At 42.3% G+C, this 18,733-nt stretch overlaps 1 protein-coding gene across 4 annotated transcripts in view; it reads right to left on the bottom strand.

Moving 5' to 3' along the window:
* ZC3H13 (zinc finger CCCH-type containing 13) overlaps positions 1 to 18,733 on the bottom strand; it is a 230,261-nt gene that overhangs the window by 12,316 nt on the left and 199,212 nt on the right. For all 4 annotated transcript variants that reach the window (XM_029602891.1, XM_029602893.1, XM_029602890.1 and 1 more), the window contains exons 17-19: positions 12,344 to 12,496; positions 11,518 to 11,718; positions 5,930 to 6,093 (exon numbers count right to left, since the gene is read on the bottom strand). In XM_029602891.1, the coding sequence (XP_029458751.1) occupies positions 5,930 to 6,093; positions 11,518 to 11,718; positions 12,344 to 12,496 (518 nt within the window). The remainder of the gene's footprint in view (positions 1 to 5,929; positions 6,094 to 11,517; positions 11,719 to 12,343; positions 12,497 to 18,733) is intronic.

The raw sequence follows: 18,733 nt of genomic DNA, 5'->3' as shown, positions 1-18,733 counted from the left end.
CAGGAAGTTGAAGTGAGACTTTTCATGGAGCGGCATCGACGCATTTTGGGTCTGGAGGGTGTTGATACGAGCCCTCCAAACCAAGTTGGATGCGACCATGGCCAAAATCATCTGAGGATTTGGTTACTGGATCGGTGAAATGGATCAGGGACGAAAGCGGTTGGACGGCTTAGAGCCAGTGAAATCTTAAAATCCACTGAGCTTTTCTCATGGCTAGTCTGGCCATAGAAGTGACGTGGATCATGGAAACCATGTGGCCCAGCAATGGAAGAATTGATGGGCTAGCCTCAGCATAGCCTCATGCTGCATGCGCGCAGAGATGTGGACAATGTGATAGGATGTCTGTGCAGTTGTTGGGCAGGAAGGCCGTTGCGACTGAGTGCCCAGATCTGCTCCATATGGGATTTATGGTAGTTGATCAGAATTCCCAGCCAAATGTAGTAGATTTATAGTGAGTCTTAGAGAATTTAAAGCTCCTTGTTTGGATTGACTCCTTATTGGGCAGTCGTCCAGGTAAGGAAACGCGTGAATGCTATTGTTCTTTGTAGATGAGCGGCAGTCACTGCTAGGCATTTGGTGAAATACACAAGTTGTCAAAGCCAGTTCCAATGGCAGAACTTGGTATTGAGAATGTTGTTGACTCACTATGAAGCGTATAGAAAGTCCAGAGAATAGAAGCAACCCCCTTGTTGTAGTAAGGAAAGCATAGTGCCGAGAGACACCATTTTGAACTTTTCTTTCTGAAGAAATTTGTTGAGATTTCTGAGGTCCAGGATGGGTGGAGGTCGCCTGTTTTTTTTTTTAAAGTAGGAAATAGTGGGATTAAAATTCTCTGCCTTGTTGCGTCCAGGGAACAGTATCCCGAGCCCTAGTCCACAGTGGGATGGACAGTTCTGTTCTCTAGCAAGGTTGAAAAATCCAGAAGCCTGCCCGGCTGGCAGAGCTGGTGTGATCTGGATATCAGTTGGTCTCACGCGGGAGCGGTAAGAGGTCCTTCTAGCATCCCTCTTTGCTGTGCAAGAAACGTAGAGCTATCGCAGGGTCTCTCAGTGGTCTTGCAATTGAGCCGCTGTCTGTTGGACTTTGTGCACGAAGAGATTATCTGCGGTGCATGGCAGATCAGCTAGTTTATCTCGGACTTCAGGCCATAAATCAGGGGCCGTAAGCCAGGTTCACCATCTAGCACTGAGTCGTTTCAAAGCAATCACATGTTGCTCGAAGTTCATGTGGATGGCAGAGAGGTTTCCTTGGTGTTGTGTCAAATATAGCTGTAAATAGAAATATGTGACACCAATATAGTTCTTGGGAGAAGTCCCGAAAACATCTGGTCCTTTTTAGTGACCAGGTCAAAAGGGATGGTTTCAGACACACCCTTTACTTCGGTCTCGATGAGATCGATGCCAAAGTGGGATTAGAGTGCCCATCGCCCTTCGGGGATCCCGGGATAGGTATAGGGGCCCGTGGAGGCTCAGAAGGATGAGTCAGTGTCGAAGTAGGCTGTCGTTGGTAGGTGCCACAACGAGGCGGTGCCACAATGGTGTGAATATCGATGGCTTCGGTGTTAGTAGATTCTGGAAGGCATAGAGGACAGCCTGACGGACGAGGACGTCCAGCTCCTCCCTGGAAGCTGGTATAGGTAGCACAGCTACAGGGGGAGACAGGCTAGGCGTTACTGGTACTTCCACATGAATCTATGGTGGCTCAGTACCTGGCACCGGTGTCAGTGAGGAACGCCTCGGTGCCTCGGGCATGGAGACTCTTGTACCTGGGCCTGCTTCACAACTGGCTCAATGGACATTGATGCCGGTGTGGTATCAGTGCCGGCACCGAATGTGGAACCATGTCGGTGCTGGCGACGACCCTAGGTGCTCGGCCCGGTGATTTCCCAGTGCCAAGGAAACTCACCGATGTCCAAAATGGCGCCTGCGACGGACAATTACCGTGGCGGTAACTATGTTTCCCTCGGTGCTCGGCCCGATCATTCTCCAGCACCGAGGAAGATGCCACTGATGTCAGGAATGGTATCTGTGATGGATGGTCACCGTGCCGGTGGACCATGATTCCCATGGTGCTCAGCCCAGTCATTCTCCAGCACAGAGGAAGATGTCCTCGCTGTCCCGGATGGCATTGGTGACAGATGGTCACCGTGCTTCTACTGCTCCTGGCATTGTTTGTCACCCAACGATTGCAAGGGGCTCTGGTTTAGAACCCGAAGTATGGAGCATTTTCTTTAGTCGAGGGCATTGATGTAGGTATCGACGGCCTTGACGGCGGCATCAATGAGGGCATTGACGGAGGCATGGACGGCACTGACTGTAACGGGAACCGTGGACATCCCAATCCCTCTAGACCCGATGGACCAGGTGGAAGATCGCAGCAAGGACACTCGCGGGCACCATGGGGTGGACAGATGGTGATAGACATAGGGAGAAAAGAGGGCCGCAATAAAACTGTGGATAGCCTCAGCCAGCAGCCTATACCAAAGCTTAATGGGTTTCATAATTTCAAAGTTTATTTAAATCTGTTTATGAGGGAAGACCGATTAAGACAAAAAATATTTTCAGCTGGCTCCCAGAAGATGGCAAAGTGAGGGGAACAGAGATACATGTGATTATAGTGGAAAAGCAAAATAGCTTATTTGTAATAATTGTTCTCTGAAGACAGAAGTGCATGAGTCACACAAACTGGTCATGTGATTGTACTCAGCACTGAATGGACAATTCTTCCAGTTTGTTTTTTTTTTTTAAGTCCTAAAGGCCTTTACTGCTCATATGCAGGATTTTCTGTGTTATTTCCTCTGCCTCACAGCTTCCCTCAATTCTATTAATGTAGCTTTGGCTGCTGGGAAAACAATTCCAAAGAGAATGTGGAAAAGATTCTATGGCTGTGAGCTGCTTTCTTCAATGAACACCTGTTATATAAGTAATTTTGCTTTCTCTGAAGACAAGCAGGTTCACCTAGTTATACAAGTGGGATTCCTCACCAAAGAGTTGTCTTCAACAACGCCCCCACCCCCCCTGAAAAGAAAAAAAATGAACTAGAAATCAATAGAATGTCCAATGGGTAGGAGAAGTCCTTTTGTTGAGAAAGTTTCCTGTTATTTACTTTTGTACACATTCTGTAACATGAACAACTCAAAATAATGTAATGAGCCTTGGGGGGAGGGGGGGCACTCAGGCCAGAACTCTGTATCATGGGCTCTAAATCTGACCACCAGGTAACCTTGTTAAAGACCATGAAATACCTTCCCTCCTTGGTTTGGAAGTGGCTGTGGCTAGGATCTGAAGCATAATTATGGTGGTCTTTCATAAGTAAAACTGCTTTCTTGACTTTATCTCTCAAGAAATTACCGCTACTACAAGGCATGTCAGTACGCATGAAAACCTGTGGGGCATAGCATAGGCTCTCAGTACCATTTCAGAAGCATCAAAGGTCAGGTGGATCAGGTGTTTTAGGCACTCTTCAGCAGTCTCCAACAGGCGACAGAATTCCATCCATTTCTCAAGGGCAAAATAGGGTGAAATCCTGGGCCATTCCAGAATTGAGTGCAAATACTGAATCATATACACTTGTTAAGATATGCAAGGCTGAAATATAATGTTCTGAAAGTACTCTCTCATCTTCAAAATTCAGAGGCTAACAATCACATACCAGGGGCATCACGATACAAGTTCCTGCCTTCTTGCTTCTTTTTAGAAGCAGATTCAACCATCACACTCTAGTATGAGAACTGAGGTCTGGAAATCTCCCAACTGCCTGGACACAATGTGTCACATGTCCACCTGCTTATCAACAGGAAGTACTCTGTGTTTAGGTCTCCCCCAATCCTCTTCCTTGCACCCTAAAAGACTGTGGACAAGTATTGCCCCCAACTCTTAAGGGGCATCCAGGTAATTAACAGTCCAAGAAGTGCCCAGGGCTCACCAACAACCTATAACACTAAAGGCATGGTCTTAGCCACCTTCTAAACAAAGTCTGGGAAGGGACATGTCTTCAGAGGGCAACTTGCCTTTGCCTGTAATGGAAGGGCCTGGAAGGAACCAGAGGAGTATTTCTCTTTGGAACAAAACTCTTGATAAATAGGACTACAGAATTCATGCTAACACAGATATGGTGAACAGATGTCTGGAAATGTGCTGATCTTGGAGCCAAAGACCTCTATGGCCTGAAAGTTGTCTCTTACAGGACTAAGTGATATCAAGGGGTAGAAGACTTCCCACTCTGAACCTATTCAGCTCTGGCTCTAAGCAGATAGCACAACAGGCTGTGGATATCAAGTTGGCATGGTCAGTGCTGAAGGGAGGTACCAAGAGATGAAGTTCCTGATGACAAAGCCTCAACACCTTTTATAATGAGTAGAACCTCAGTGATTCTCCAGTCCAGTTCCACCTCAAACAGTGCTTAATACCACACCAGGATTAGCCTTGTAGGAGAGATGATGTTCTTCAAGGTTCTTTGGAGGTCAGAACAGAATGCTGCTCACTAGAATTCTGGAGACTGCTGTGTCATTGTCTGAACCCGGAAAGCAGACCTAACTTCCAGACATAGTTGTTATTGATAGCGGGAAACCTCCTGTACCTCCTTGCTGTTGGAACTGGGCACTAAAACGTACTAAAGCTTCGGAGACTCCATTCAGCATTGTTCTCACTCTGGCTGTGCACTTGAGTGCCTAGAGTCCTCCTCTCAGTTCAAGCAGGGAGAGTGACAATTATCTCAAGTCCTGGGCTCGTCCTCTTATCGGTGGAGTCCTCTTATCGTGGAGTCAAAAAAAATTGAGGAGTTTTTTTTTTTTCCATGTGGCTTTATCATCAGCAGCTGGCATGGCTCTGTGATCTTTGTATCAAGTCTTTGGCACCAGCTTTGAGGAGTTAGATTTCTGCTTCTCAGAAAGGGATGCGAGGATCCTAATTTTCCAGGTCCGACTCGCATTAGGCAATATCTTAGTGCAGATGCTGCAACCTGAGGTATCGTGGCTGTTTTCCAAATATTTGTAACAAATTTCATGATTGGTGATGGACCTGTTCTGTTTGCATATAGGACAGAAATTGAAACTACTGTTCTTTTTTCTCAACATTGTGTGAAGAAAAATGATGAGGTAAAATCAAAGGAAGCAATTTTTTTTTAAAGGAATGACAACATACAATTTGGCCAGGTGTGCTGCTCAGTGCAGCTGCAAAGAGAAAAAAAATCAGCAGCCGGCTTTGCAGACAATGAAGAAAAATGAAAACTAATTTAAGTGTCTAAAAGCTAATTGGGGAAATTAGGGGGCTTTTTTAGAATGAACCTGAATAAAGCTAGATCCAAGCCTTGAAAAACAATGCAGCAGGGCCACTGGATACAGCAGGACATCTGATGATTATGGCAGGCAAAAAGGAAAACTAAGGGCAGCTGTGGAGTCACAGCAGAATGTGAACTGACATCTAAGTAGTAAAGGCCTTTAGCCTTTGCCATAAAGTCCTGAAAGATTATCGTTTGGAACCCAACAAGGTCGTAACCCACTTAGGTGACTATGTGAATCGGCATGCCTTCAGAGAAATTCTAGTTTTCTTTAATTAGGCAGTGATCCAGTTTTATTTGCATTTTGAAATAAAAGTGCCTATTTAAAAGATTTCTTGAAACTTTCATGCCTGTTCTTTGTTACAAGTATCAATATTTATCTTTACAGGACTAATTAAAGAGCATTCTTTGAACACTCTTGTTTGACTATATAAATGAATGCTTTCCAAGGAGTTTAAAGAGCCTTATAACTGACATTCACTGCACTTGTTGTATGTATAGATCTTAGCTGAATATTCATCCTGTTATCTACAGTGCAGTTTATCTTCCAGTTTCAAACCTATGCCCCGCATCTAGTTGATAACATCTAAAAAATAAGTTACATCTATTTTAGAGTGATTTGAAAATACTGCAGTATATTGTTGAAACTCACCTTTTCATTTTTCACTAGCTGTTTGCGAATTGCAAAATCCCTTCTGAGGCACAGTGCTTTACAGCAAGGTCCAAGGTTACTGAGGAGGCCAGCTCTCTCTTCCTTCCTCAGTAGTGCAGCCATGTTCAGCGCTCCCAGGTCATGTTCAAACAGGGTCTCGGTATCTAGAGATCAGAAATACTTATAAAACTACTAAAGGACCAAACACCTGAGAAACCAATTTCATGCTTGTGCTAAGCAACCTCTACTTTCATTTAATTATTTTATATCCACAATAAACATGTTCATATAAATTCAAAATGTCTTGATACAGTACAACACACATACTGCCTACGCAGTCCTTCAAGGAACCACACGATGATGATATGAATACATTCTGAACACCTTATCTATGGGATTGATGAGAAAAATGTAAAAAACTGAGGATGGAAAATGAAAATTTTAAAAAGTCATTTTTGGGTTACATTCCAAACATTTAGGTCATTTTAGAAAACTGAAAAAGAGAAAGTTTGCTTACCTGTAACAGGTATGTTCCAAGGAGAGCAGAATAACCAGTGATGCAGTTGATGGCACAGATATGAAGCATCTCCCAGAGCCTACTTGAAAAGCCTGAGCGCTTGCTCCCTTGCTGAGCCTCCTTCACTCTTATATAGCAGCTTAAATTAATACATCTCCAGATTGGGGGGGGGGGGGGGATGAGGACAGTGGTAAATTGCTGTCCTGCAAGAATAACCACTACAGATAAGCAAGTTTGCTTTTCTGAGGACAAGCAAGGTGACTAGTCATACCGAAAGCTAAGGGTTCCCTTCAATTAAAAAAAGAAAAAAATGGTGGTGGGTGGGTGGGGAACAACCAATACTGCCTCCAAAGGACAGGAAAGAAAGGTTTTTAAATGAGAAAGAACCTTTTCTGTTTAAACTTTTTATTTAACCAAGGCAGCATCCCAAAATCATAAAAATGGGTCTTGGGAAGATGGTGTTGGATTTTATCCCATGAATATACTCCAGGGGAAAGACTGACCAAACCATGCTGTGTCAGGAGCCTGTGTCTAAACAGTAATGGGATGTAAATGGGTGGGCTGAGCTTCATGTTGCAGCCTTGCAAATCTCAATGGTAGCCGATCTTGTCAATGCTACTATGGCTCTAACATTATGAGCCTTGACATGTCCTCCTAGAATCAATCCTGTCTGGGAATAATAGGAGATGCAATCTGCTGTCCAATAGAAATAGTCTGTTTACTGCAATCCCAGGCCTATTAGTCACAAAAAAAAGAAAAGTTGTGTAATCCTATGGGCTTTGATCTGCTCCAGCTAGAAGCTCTATGAACATGTTGTCTAGGGAAAAAATGTTGGCAGGACACCAATGTACTATAGATAGATACTTGGGATAAGCACATAATACTACCCTATTACAATGAAATTTAATGTTAGGCTGATAAGTTACCATAGGCTGCTTTCACTAAATCTTCCGTGGGTCTTTCAAGTACCTGAGCCACAAGAATTCAGAGGCTCATTGGCTCCATTGAAAAAAGCCCTGCAAGGGGTCTGGAGAGAGAGGAGAGACCAGTGCCTTCCGGGAGTGATCAGCTGAGCGAATCTCCGACAGAGTTGCAGCCGGGGAGTGGCCAGAATCCCGACATCATCTGGGTGAGACACAGAAGGGCCTTTAAAATCGGCCCCACTGTGGCGCTTCAATTGGGACTGAAGAAAGGAGAGACTGGTGCCTTCCGGGAGTGATCAGCTGAGTGAATCTCTGATGGAGTTGCAGCTGGGGAGTGGCCAGAATCCTGACATCATCTGGGTGAGACAGAAGGGCCTTTAAAATCGGCCCCACTGTGGCGCTTCAATTGGGATTGAAGAAAGGAGAGACTGGTGCCTTCCGGGAGTGATCAGCTGAGTGAATCTCTGACGGAGTTGCAGCTGGGGAGTGGCCAGAATCCTGACATCATCTGGGTGAGTCAGAAGGGCCTTTAAAATCAGCCCCACTGTGGCGCGCAGCCACTGCATCGCCTAAGCCGTGCGCGACTTTGTCCCACATAATTACATCTTGAACGGAGAACCAGTATTCCACTCCCCAGAAGTAAGTGATCATCTTTCTTCTCTCTTTTTTACCTGCAAAACCCGATTAGTCTATGGGGAAGAAGAGTAAGGGAACTGTGAGAGTTTACCCATCAATCCCCACAGCACCCCCTCTCCCGATGTCCCAGCAGACTATTGTTGGTTTTTTGCAACTTACTGATACCAGCACTCCATTAGGGAAAAACGGAATAAACAGAGGGGCACCTTTACCCTCTACTTCAGGGAATTCCATCTCCCTCAGCCCCAAAGTCCGCACACCACCAATTTTGGACTCTCTCTTGCACGCAGGATTACAAGAGAACTTGGGCAAATAAGCAATGCCCCTTCAGGTTCATCTTTCATGGGGGATCCTGCAGATTTAAGATCTCAGGTATTGACGAATCCTGCAGTAACGATTTCATCAGATAGTATTCCAAGGTTGCCTGAGATTCCAAGACAGATTACTCAGGAAACAGTTTGGACAGCAATTAAAAGTTTAGAGATTTCCCTTGGTTTACAAATTGAAGGTATTTCAAAGGATGTAAAAACATTGCAACCTATGGTTATAGAGCATGATACTAAGATTAAAAGTAATATAGAATCTATTGTTAAGTTGGAAAAACAATGTGAAAAGTTAGAAAAGAGTGATGCGGCTTTGATAAAGGATTTGGAGGTTAATAACCGTAGGTTGGAGTCTTTGGAAAATAATTCAAAGAGGTTAAATCTGAGAATTTTAAATTTTCCGAAATCTCTAACCATGTCTCCTATTGAAATGATTAGGAAGTTTTATTTAGCGGTATTAAAAATATCACAAGATGCTATACCTCCAATAACTAAAGCCTATTATATTCCTTCTAGAGTGGAAGAAAATCAGAATAATATTTCTATGCAACCGGCCCCATTAGAAAATTTGACTGAATTTTTACAAGAATCACAAAATGATATAGTAGGTAAAACAATCTTAATAGTTGTGTTTGCTCTAGAACATAAGATATGGACCATGAAAATGTTTTTTCGGTCTTCCGAGAAAATGTTTTATGGCTAGAAACTGGCTTTATTTCCAGATTTAGCTAAAAGTTCACAATTGAGAAGGAGAAGATTTTTATCAATGAGATAACAAGTGATAGATATTGGTGTAATATTTCAATTACAATTCCCATGCAAATGCTTAATAAGAATAGGTACTACAAAGTATTTGTTTTTTGACCCAGAACAGTTGGAAAGATTCTTACAGAAGAGAGAAATCCCTTCAATTATTTCCTCTTAGTTCAAGTGTTAAAGGAGAAAAGAAACATAAGCGGATATTTAGAAATTATCTGGTAACTTCCTGAGTTTATTGTAATAAATAACAGTCCCCAATAGAGGTCTTATATGAACGGACTGCTTATGTGATATGATGTTTCACCTATTTCTGTTTTAAAATTTTTGTTCAATATTGCAAGAATGTCAAATTTGATTGGCTAAATCTGAAAATTTGAAAAATAAAGAATTAAAAAAAGAAAAAAGAAAAAAGCCCTGCAAAAATCTGACAACTAAAGATTGATGGAGATAAGGTTTCCTTCTATATGCTGGTAATGAGTGGCAACTGCACAATGATGTACTGTAACAGAGTTGGTTTCGAGGCCAGACTCTTGATAAATGTAGAAGATAATCAAGTAGGTCCATGCCCTCACAAAATACAGTAAACTCTTTCCATTTAAACCTATTAGATCACTTGGCAGATTATCACCAAGAAGCCAGAATCCTCTTTTAACATTCAGATTGTGATGGCCAGAGACTGAATGTTGGGATGAAATAACGTTCCTTGTTAGAAAACTGATAAACCTGACTGGATTGCTGATGAAAAGTTTCCAAAGGAGTGGAAGCCACATTTTTCTTGGTCAAAAAAGAGCTGTTAGCATCATAGTCCTTTAGTTCTTTTGAGTTTAAGATTTTCTCCCAGTGATGGAAGAAAGAATAGTCTACCCTTTGATCCTCTCGTGAAACAGGTGGTCAGGATTTTACTGTTCAGCATGGTTATGAACAGATCTTTCTCAAGTATTCCCTACTCAAGAAATATCCGCTTTGCTACATCCTGATCGAGGGACCACTTGTGGGGTGAGGGGTCTAGAATCAGAGTGAGCTCGTTTACCAGGATATTCTCTTTTCCTAACAGGTACATGACTCTTAAAATCATATCATATGAGAAATGGCTCAGTTCCTTACCTTGACAGTTTCCCAACACATGAGTGATCCTGTTCCTTTTTGTTTGTTTAGGTAGAGCATTTCTATCTCAATGTTCATTTGTATTAGGACAATTTTGTTGGTCACCTGATCTATTAAGGCCTTTAGAACATTCACATAGCTCATAGTTCTGGAAAGTTGATGTGACCCATGACCACATCTTTTCTGGATAGACCCAGGGTGTGAATCCCTAATCCCTGGATATCAGCTCCCCAGCCTAGATTTGAGGCATCTGTTATCAGGACAGTCTGGTAAAGTGGAATTTGGAAAGGCGATCCCAATGTCATATTGGTATGGGAGAGCCACCAAGATAGGAAGTCTGAAATTGTCTAGTAAGACAGCTCCTGAATACTTGAGTGGCTCAATTCTACTGGTATTTAGAGTTCCTTTAGCTCCAATTTGTTTTAAATGTGCTACTTGCTAACATCATGGAATGTGCCCATGTCATCGTATTATCTGAAATAACCAATTCACATTTACCTGTTCAAATCCTTTCACAATTTTATAGACTTCTATCATATCCCCTCTCAGCCGTCTCTTCTCCAAGCTAAATAGCCATAACCTCTTTAGCCTTTCCTCACAGGGGAGCCGTTGCATCCCCTTTATCATTTTGGTCACCTTTCTCTGAACCTTCGCCAGTGCAACTATCTTTTTTGAGATGCTGCAACCAGAACTGCACACAGTATTCAAGGTGCGGTCTCACCATGGAGCGATACTCAGGCATTATGACACTATGTTTTATTCACCATTCCCTTCCTAATAATTCTTAACATTCTATTTGCTTTTTTGACGGCTGTGGCACACTGAGCTGCCTAGATCTTTTTCCTGGGTGGTAACTCCTAATATGAAACCTAACATCATGTAACTGTAGCATGGGTTATTTTCTCTATATGCATCACCTTGCACTTATCCCCATTAAATTTAATCTGCCATTTGGATGCTTAGATCTTACATCATTTTACAATGGCCTTCCTCTATATTTATCCAAACTATTGATTCCAAACCAGTCAGGAATATCACTGAGATCTTTCAATCAGAATCTTTTGACCATGACATCAGATCATATTAGAAGGCACACAGTGCTGTTACACCTCTTCTAGTTATCAGTGTCATCTACTTTGGAATGTCCTCCCAATGGATGCATATAGAGAATCTACTTACCTCAAATTTCGGAAAATTCTTCATCCAATAATACTCCTAGGATCGTAACACTCTTTTTTCATATATTTGTTTCCAAATGTCACTTCAATTAAATTTAAAAAAAAACCCCAAACATTTATGTAATGATATAAGCAGCCATTTATTTACCTTTAGTTTTTTCTAAAGCTCTTTGGCATGTTTCTTTAACTTTTGCAAAGAGGCTGGGACCTGCCAGTCGTTTTGAAATGCCAACTCGCAGCAGGACAGCACCTGGCGTGAATTTTAAGAGTGCAGCTCCTGCTTCTCTTGGTTCTTTTGGTTGATTTGGCATGAGACTAGACCAGTCTACATCAATTACATCCATAGGATCTGAAAAACAGACATACCAAATTTTACTGTAAATTAGCTACAGCAGGTACTTCAGAGCCAGCTCCTAAAATAGCTGCAGCTTAGGAAAACTCCCCTCCACCAGCCCAGCAATCACCTCACGTGTGGCTAGCTCAGTGCTATATACAATCATGAAGAGGACCTAAGATCAACTTATGGGCCAGGACTCTGCTCCCTGAGCAAGCCAAATAAGCAGTAGAAGTAGTTTTCTTGCCTTTGGGAAGAGGGCCTAAGAGGGGAATATAGAAACAGGAATAAAATACCCTAGGTATATATGAAGGAAGACTCATGGCACTGGATTCTAGCCCTGGTTCTGATTGAGTTTGAAATATAAAAGAAGTTGGAAGGAAGATACCAGGTTACCTCCATTACTCAAATCTTTAAAAAGGTTACCCAAAATATGCTAGAAATAAATTAGATGTGGTAAGCTAGTTCAAACCCCATTCATACATACCTATGTCTGGAAAGCAGGTATATTAGTGGCCTTGAACAGGAACAACAAAAGTGCAGGGACCAGCAAGAAGTATCAGAGTCTAAACCAGCCACATTGTAAAAGTTTTCCAAGATTACCTTAACTGATCAACATAAAAAGGATTTTCTGTTTTACCTGAAATCTTTTCATCTTCCTGTTGGTCTTCCTTTTTATCAGCATCATCAGCTAGAATTTCTTCCAGTTCATCATCACTGATTGGTTCATACTCTTCTCCACCTCCAGAGCCTAGTGACTGTATGTCATCAATCTTGGTTCCATCCCTTGTTCCTGAACAAATGGGTAAAAACAATTCAAGCTGAAAGAGGCTTTCTAGGACATTTTCTATAGACCAGTTCATACAACACAGAGACATAAAACACCTTGCTGGAACCTAAGGGGCTAGAGAGCAATAAAACAAACCAAAATAGAATAGCAGATGCACTTCTGAAAATAAAAAGCAAAGTGTTTGGGCAACTAAGGCGAATAGCTAGTAAATACTGCATTAAATAATGTAAGAAATAGTTAAACTAATGTGTGTCATAGAATATATCCAACAGCTGCAAACATGGGAAGAAGATAAGAAGATACATTTCTATACTGGATCAGACCACCGAGGGTCCATCAAGCCCAGCATCCTGTTTCCAACAGTAGCCAATCCAGGTTACAAGTACCTGGCAAGTATCCAAACATGAAACAGATGCCTTGCTACTAAAATTGGTAATAAGCAGTGGCTATTAGGGATATGCATTCATTTAAAACGAAAGTGCAAAATGTGACAAAAAAGGCTAATTCATTTCATTCACTCCAGCATGACCCCAGTGGATGCCAGCATTTGGCACAGAAGAGCCAAAGAAAGAAGAGGACCCAAAGAGGAGCTTCGAGGCCTGGGCCTGATTTTGGGCCGAGGCCCAGCCATCGAGCCTGGGTCCTGGCATCAGGACTCGAACTCCTGGTCAGGTTGCAGTGTTGGGCCTGGGCTTGGACTCCGGCCTAGGCCCCAGCCTCCGGGTTGGATCACGGGGTCGGGCCTGGGCTCAGGCTGAGGCTCTGGCGTCATGACCCAGTTTTGGGCCTGAGAGCGGACCGAGGCCTCAGCGTCAGGCCTGGGCTCGGGCTCTAGCCTAGGTCTAGGCCCAGGCGTCGGGACGGGTCGCAGCATCAGGCCTGGGTCCAGGCTCCGGCCTAGGCTGAGGCGTCGGCCTTGAGTAGGTCGAGGAGACCTACCGCAGCCTTAGCCTACACAAGAGCAAAGCTTTGGCCTAGTCCTTGCTTCCGTATCCCCACCGGGCCAGGTAAGTGGGGGCCAGGGGAGATCCTGGCTCCGGCGTTTTTCTGGGAGGGAGGCTTCACTATCATTTTTTGGCCTTTTTTGGGGGGGGGGGGGGGGATGGGGGGTGTAAAATTGCTGAATTCATTTTTTTCACATGAATGAAACATATCAAGCAATCTATGAACCGAAATTCAAGGGAAAAATACCTCCTGAAAATGAACCAAATAACAAAAATTAATTTTTTTCCCCTGCACATGCCTAGTGGCTATTCCTCCAGTCAGCTTGATTAACAGCAGTTTATGGACTTCTCCAGGAACGTATTCAAAACCTTTTTTAAACCCAGCTACACTAACTGCCTTAAGCACATTATCTGGCAATGAATTCCAGAGCTTAATTGAGTGAAAAATAATTTTCTCCAATTTGTTTTAAATGTGCTACTTGCTAACATCATGGAATGTGCCCTAGTCATCGTATTATCTGAAATAACCGATTCACATTCACCTGTTCAAGTCCTTTCACAATTTTATAGACTTCTATCATATTCCCTCTCGGCTGTCTCTTCTCCAAGCTAACCAGTCATAACCTCTTTAGCCTTTCCTCACAGGGGAGCCGTTGCATCCCCTTTATCATTTTGATCGCCCTTCTCTGAAGCTTTGCCCTTCTCTGAAGCTTCGCCAATGCAACTATCTTTTTTGAGATGCTGCAACCAGAACTGCACACAGTATTCAAGGTGCAGTCTCACCATGGAGCGGTACAAAGGCATGATGACACTATTTTAGTCACCATTCCCTTCCTAATAATTCTTAACATTCTTTTTGCTTTTTTGACGGCTGCGGCACACTGAGCTGCCTAGATCTTTTTCCTGGGTGGTAACTCCTAATATGAAACCTAACGTCATGTAACTATAGCATGGGTTATTTTCTGTATATGCATCACTTTGCACTTATCCCCATTAAATTTCATCTGCCATTTGGGTGCCCAATCTTGCAGTCTTGCAAGGTCCTCCTGCAATTTATCACGATTTAACTACTCTGAATAATTTTGTGTCATTTACAAATTTCATTACCTCACTTGTCATACTCCTTTCCAGATCATTTATAAATATATTAAAAAGCACTGAGCTAAGTACAGATCCCTGAGGCACTCCACTGTTTACCTTTTTCCACTAAGAAAACTGACCATTTAATCCCACTCTCTGGAGTTTAAAAACAATACACCAAAACTAAACTATTTTGAAAGAACCAGCTACTTTCCTACTACTTATTTCTATAGCACTAGCAGACGTACGCAGTACTGAACCAATACATATAAAAGAAAGTTCCTGCTCCATACAGCTTGCAATCTATTCAAGACAAATACGGGAATTAAGGAGCTTCATTTATTACTAAATGATTAAACCAACAAGCGTACGATCAGGAAAATCAGGGGTCTAGATTTAAAAGCAGCTTCAAAAAGGTAGGTTTTTAGACTGGGTTTGAATGAGGCCAGAGAGGGAACACAATGCACAGACCCAAGAATTCTATTCCAGGTGTATGGTGCAGCAAGAGAGAAAGCATGGAGCCTGGAATTGCCAATGGAGAAGGGCATAGTTAAGAACGACTTGCCCAATGAGAGAACAGTATAGGGAGAGATAAGAAGAGAGGTAATGAGGAGTTGCAAAATGAATGCACTTGTAGGTGAGTAAGAGAAGCTTGAACTGTATGTGGAAATGGATAGGGAACCAACAGAATGCCTTGAAAAGAGGGATTACATGGGCTTAATGACATTGGTGGAAGAAATGTCAGGTATCTGAATTCTGAAAATAGTGGAGAAAGACGGTAAAATGAGGGACAGCTGATGAGTGTGGATAAGGGTCTTGATAATGTGTTCAGAAAGGAAAGGGACAGATTTTGGTGATGTTAGAAAGAAAACATTTTAATGTTTTAGATATATTTAGAGAAAGAGAGGCATCAATAATGAAATCAAAGTTACAAACTGAGGAAACTAGAAGGATGATAAAAAGTTCTGCGTTGACCATTTTAACTACAGTAACCTTTATTTTGCTGCTGCTGCTTTTCCCCTAGTCCTTCCTTCCCATCTTGGCATTCAAAGGCTTAGAAACACCTGTTTTTCCTTAGAATTCTGTTTTTACACTTTGCTACACCATCTACCTGCATCCTCTTCTCACTGCCATCCTATTTTGACTCTTTACTTGTTAAAGTCTCATTCTGTATTCAAAGCCTGTTTCTCTACAAAATCTAATCCCACTTTCCCTATAACAATTTTCAACTCACTCCAGCCTCACACATCTCTCCAATGCACTATTTTTTTGTTACAAGTATTCTCCATTATCATATGTGTCTTGCACAATCCTTCGGTTTTTTTTTTTTTTTATTATAAACTCTTTGGGAAAGTGCTTTTAACAGACTTGTTACTGAATATGTGCTCACCACCAGGTTATTTATATCTGATGAACAGCAAAAGAAAAAAAATTGATCTTATCTCGTAATTGTCTTTTCTTGAGTCCTACTAGACCAGTCCATATATATGATTTTGCTTCCCTACCAGCCAATGGAGACATAACTAGATCACTGATATCACCCCTTATAGGGTCTCATGCAGCCTGCAGCTCTTTGTTATTTCTATGGATTGGAAAATACATCCAAATAAACAAATCTCAAAGCACAGAGCAAATCTATTTTCTCCTCTATCAAGCAAGGAGGTTGATAACTGACTGACTGTCACTAGCTTCCCACCAACTGAGGGATTAAAACAAATAAAAATATTAACCCAAAAACCGGAAAACACCAAATGCATAGACATTTGGCTAAAAGCTCTCTCGAGAAGACAGAAGAAAAACTGGGCGAGTTCCTATACTGGTCTGGTAGTACTCAAGGAAATAAAGTTAGAAGTATGGCCAAATTATTTCTTCTTTTTCATCCCAAGCAACCCTCACACTAAGTGGGAACCTATTATGCCTGCTCTTAAGACCCTCATCCCAAAAGCAGCCATGTTTCTGGCCTGAACATCTAAGTAGCAATGCTTAGCAAAAGAATACAAGGTTGTTGCCTTGCATATTTCCTCTGGTGGAATTCTGTGATGCTGCCCCAAAGAAGCCGCTTGTGCCCTGGTTGAATGAGCTTTGAGCTCCTTAGGTACCTTGGAGATATAATGAAAGGGTGTTTCTATGTTGCTTGGTAAACTTCACTTAGGGAGTCCTTTGCATTCTCTCCAGCCCCCCCAGTCTCCCTATCCCTCACGGGAATACACCCCCCCCTTTTTCAAATATTATGTTATTTATATGCTATGTTTTAGGCTGTATTGAAGTTGCTCCTTACTCTATGGTTGTTAATGTTAATGTTACTGGTATCCAAATGTTCCTTGTATCGCTCCCACGCGACGGTTCTGTTATACTGTAAACCGGTGTGATCTGTATTCTATACAGTAATGTCGGTATATAAAAATTTAAAATAAATAAATAAACTATCATATAATTTAAGACTAAAGATTTTTCTCTTACTGGCTTTTGGTATTTAGTGTTTACAGACACCCTCTACAATAGGCCGAGCCTACTGCCTTCTTAAACCACTGGGCAAATGTCACCTTCATCAGTTTTGCCTTTCTTCTGGCAATTGAGAAAAGAACCATCAAATGATTCAATCTTCTGAAATGACGACATTTAGGTATACACATCTAGTAAATGACAGTTCTCCACTGTATCTACCTTCTTGAAAGTTGTTTGGCAGAGAAACTACTTGACTCATGTGAAACAGTGACATCACCTTGAGAAAGAAGGATGGTAACATATTAATTGACTCTCCTATGCCTGAAAAGGTCAGAGCAGCTGTTTGTGCAACAGAGCCTACAATTCAGATATTCGCCTTGCCAAAAAAAAAATAAAAAAATCTCTAGAAGGGCAGTCTTGAGTGCAAGATCCTTGATCACCAGTTCAAACAGAGCAACAAGACAAGAACCAAATTACTAAACTGAGATCCCATGTAGGCATGGTCACTCCTCTCAGAAAGTGCAAAATATCTGGATGAGATATTAAGGACACTTCCTGAACTGGGCCTCTGTAACAGGCAACTGCTGTCACCTGAACCCTGAAGGAATTCAATGCTAAGCCATTTGGCAGCCCGTTCTGCAAGGGTATCAAAGCTTTGAAGGTGGTAACTTCAAGATGGTAACTTCCCTCTTGGAAAACCATATTTCAAAGATCTTCAGTATCCCAACATAGACTAGGGAGGTAGAACTCTTCTATACCTGTAGCAGAGTGATTTATAATCTTCTCTGAATCATTTTTAGAGTCTTCTCTCAATAATCAGGCTATAAGATAGATGGACTATATAATAGAGATGGACTGTCCAGATCCCCGCTAAGAAGAAACTTCAGGGAACCCATAATCTTGAAATTTATCAGATCCTTGTACTATAGTCATCTTGGCCAATCTAGAGCTACTAGGACTACCAGTCACCAATGTGCTCCAAATCTCTTTAGCACGCTTCCTCTCAGCAGTCATGGAGGAACAGCATATAAGCAGACCGAGAAAAGGCCATGGTTGAGATAAGGTATCCACTCCTGAGGATCCATGGTCACTTCTCTGACTGATGCAGCTCGTGACTATTACAGCTCGTGGTGTTTCTTGGGGTGGCCATGAGATCCATCACAAGTTTACCTCACCCTCATACAACAATTAGCAAGAAGATAGAGTTCACCAGTTCTCAAGCCCTCAGGTCAATTCACAGTCTGTCTGCATATTTTCCACTCCCACGGTGTGTGCTGCTGAGACAGCCTGTAGAGATACCTTTCTGACTACCTGAGCAAGGGAACCACCATTAAGGCTACATAAAGGCTTAAGGTGCCTCCTTACCGATTCAGATATGCCACCAAAGTAGCACTGTCAGAGAACATTCATAGCACTCTTCAATGGATCACCAGCAAGAACTCTTGTAAAGCCTCTCTCATGGCTCTGGTTTCCAAGAGGTTGACCAACCACCCTGCCTCCATATGTCAATGACCCTAGGTCATCTGACCCTGGCAGTGATCTCGTCGTCTGCTCAGATTGGTATTTGTTGTCATAATTATCCAAGTGGGGGATTTTAACTCTACTCCTCTTGCCAGATTCTGCTCAGATAGGCACCAGGTCAGCCAGGCTCCAGCTTCAACTTGTAATGGCAGTCTCACCTCATAATCCTGAGATGGAGCCCTCCATAGCAATAGATTTCTGAAAGATCCTCATATATGCTTGAGCCCAAGGGACGAAATCCAAGGCTGAT

The sequence above is a fragment of the Rhinatrema bivittatum genome, chromosome 5 (assembly GCF_901001135.1).
Source record: "Rhinatrema bivittatum chromosome 5, aRhiBiv1.1, whole genome shotgun sequence".
Classification (NCBI taxonomy): domain Eukaryota; kingdom Metazoa; phylum Chordata; class Amphibia; order Gymnophiona; family Rhinatrematidae; genus Rhinatrema; species Rhinatrema bivittatum.
Note: the sequence above shows the minus strand (reverse complement) of the source record. Positions and strands in the feature narration are given on the sequence as shown.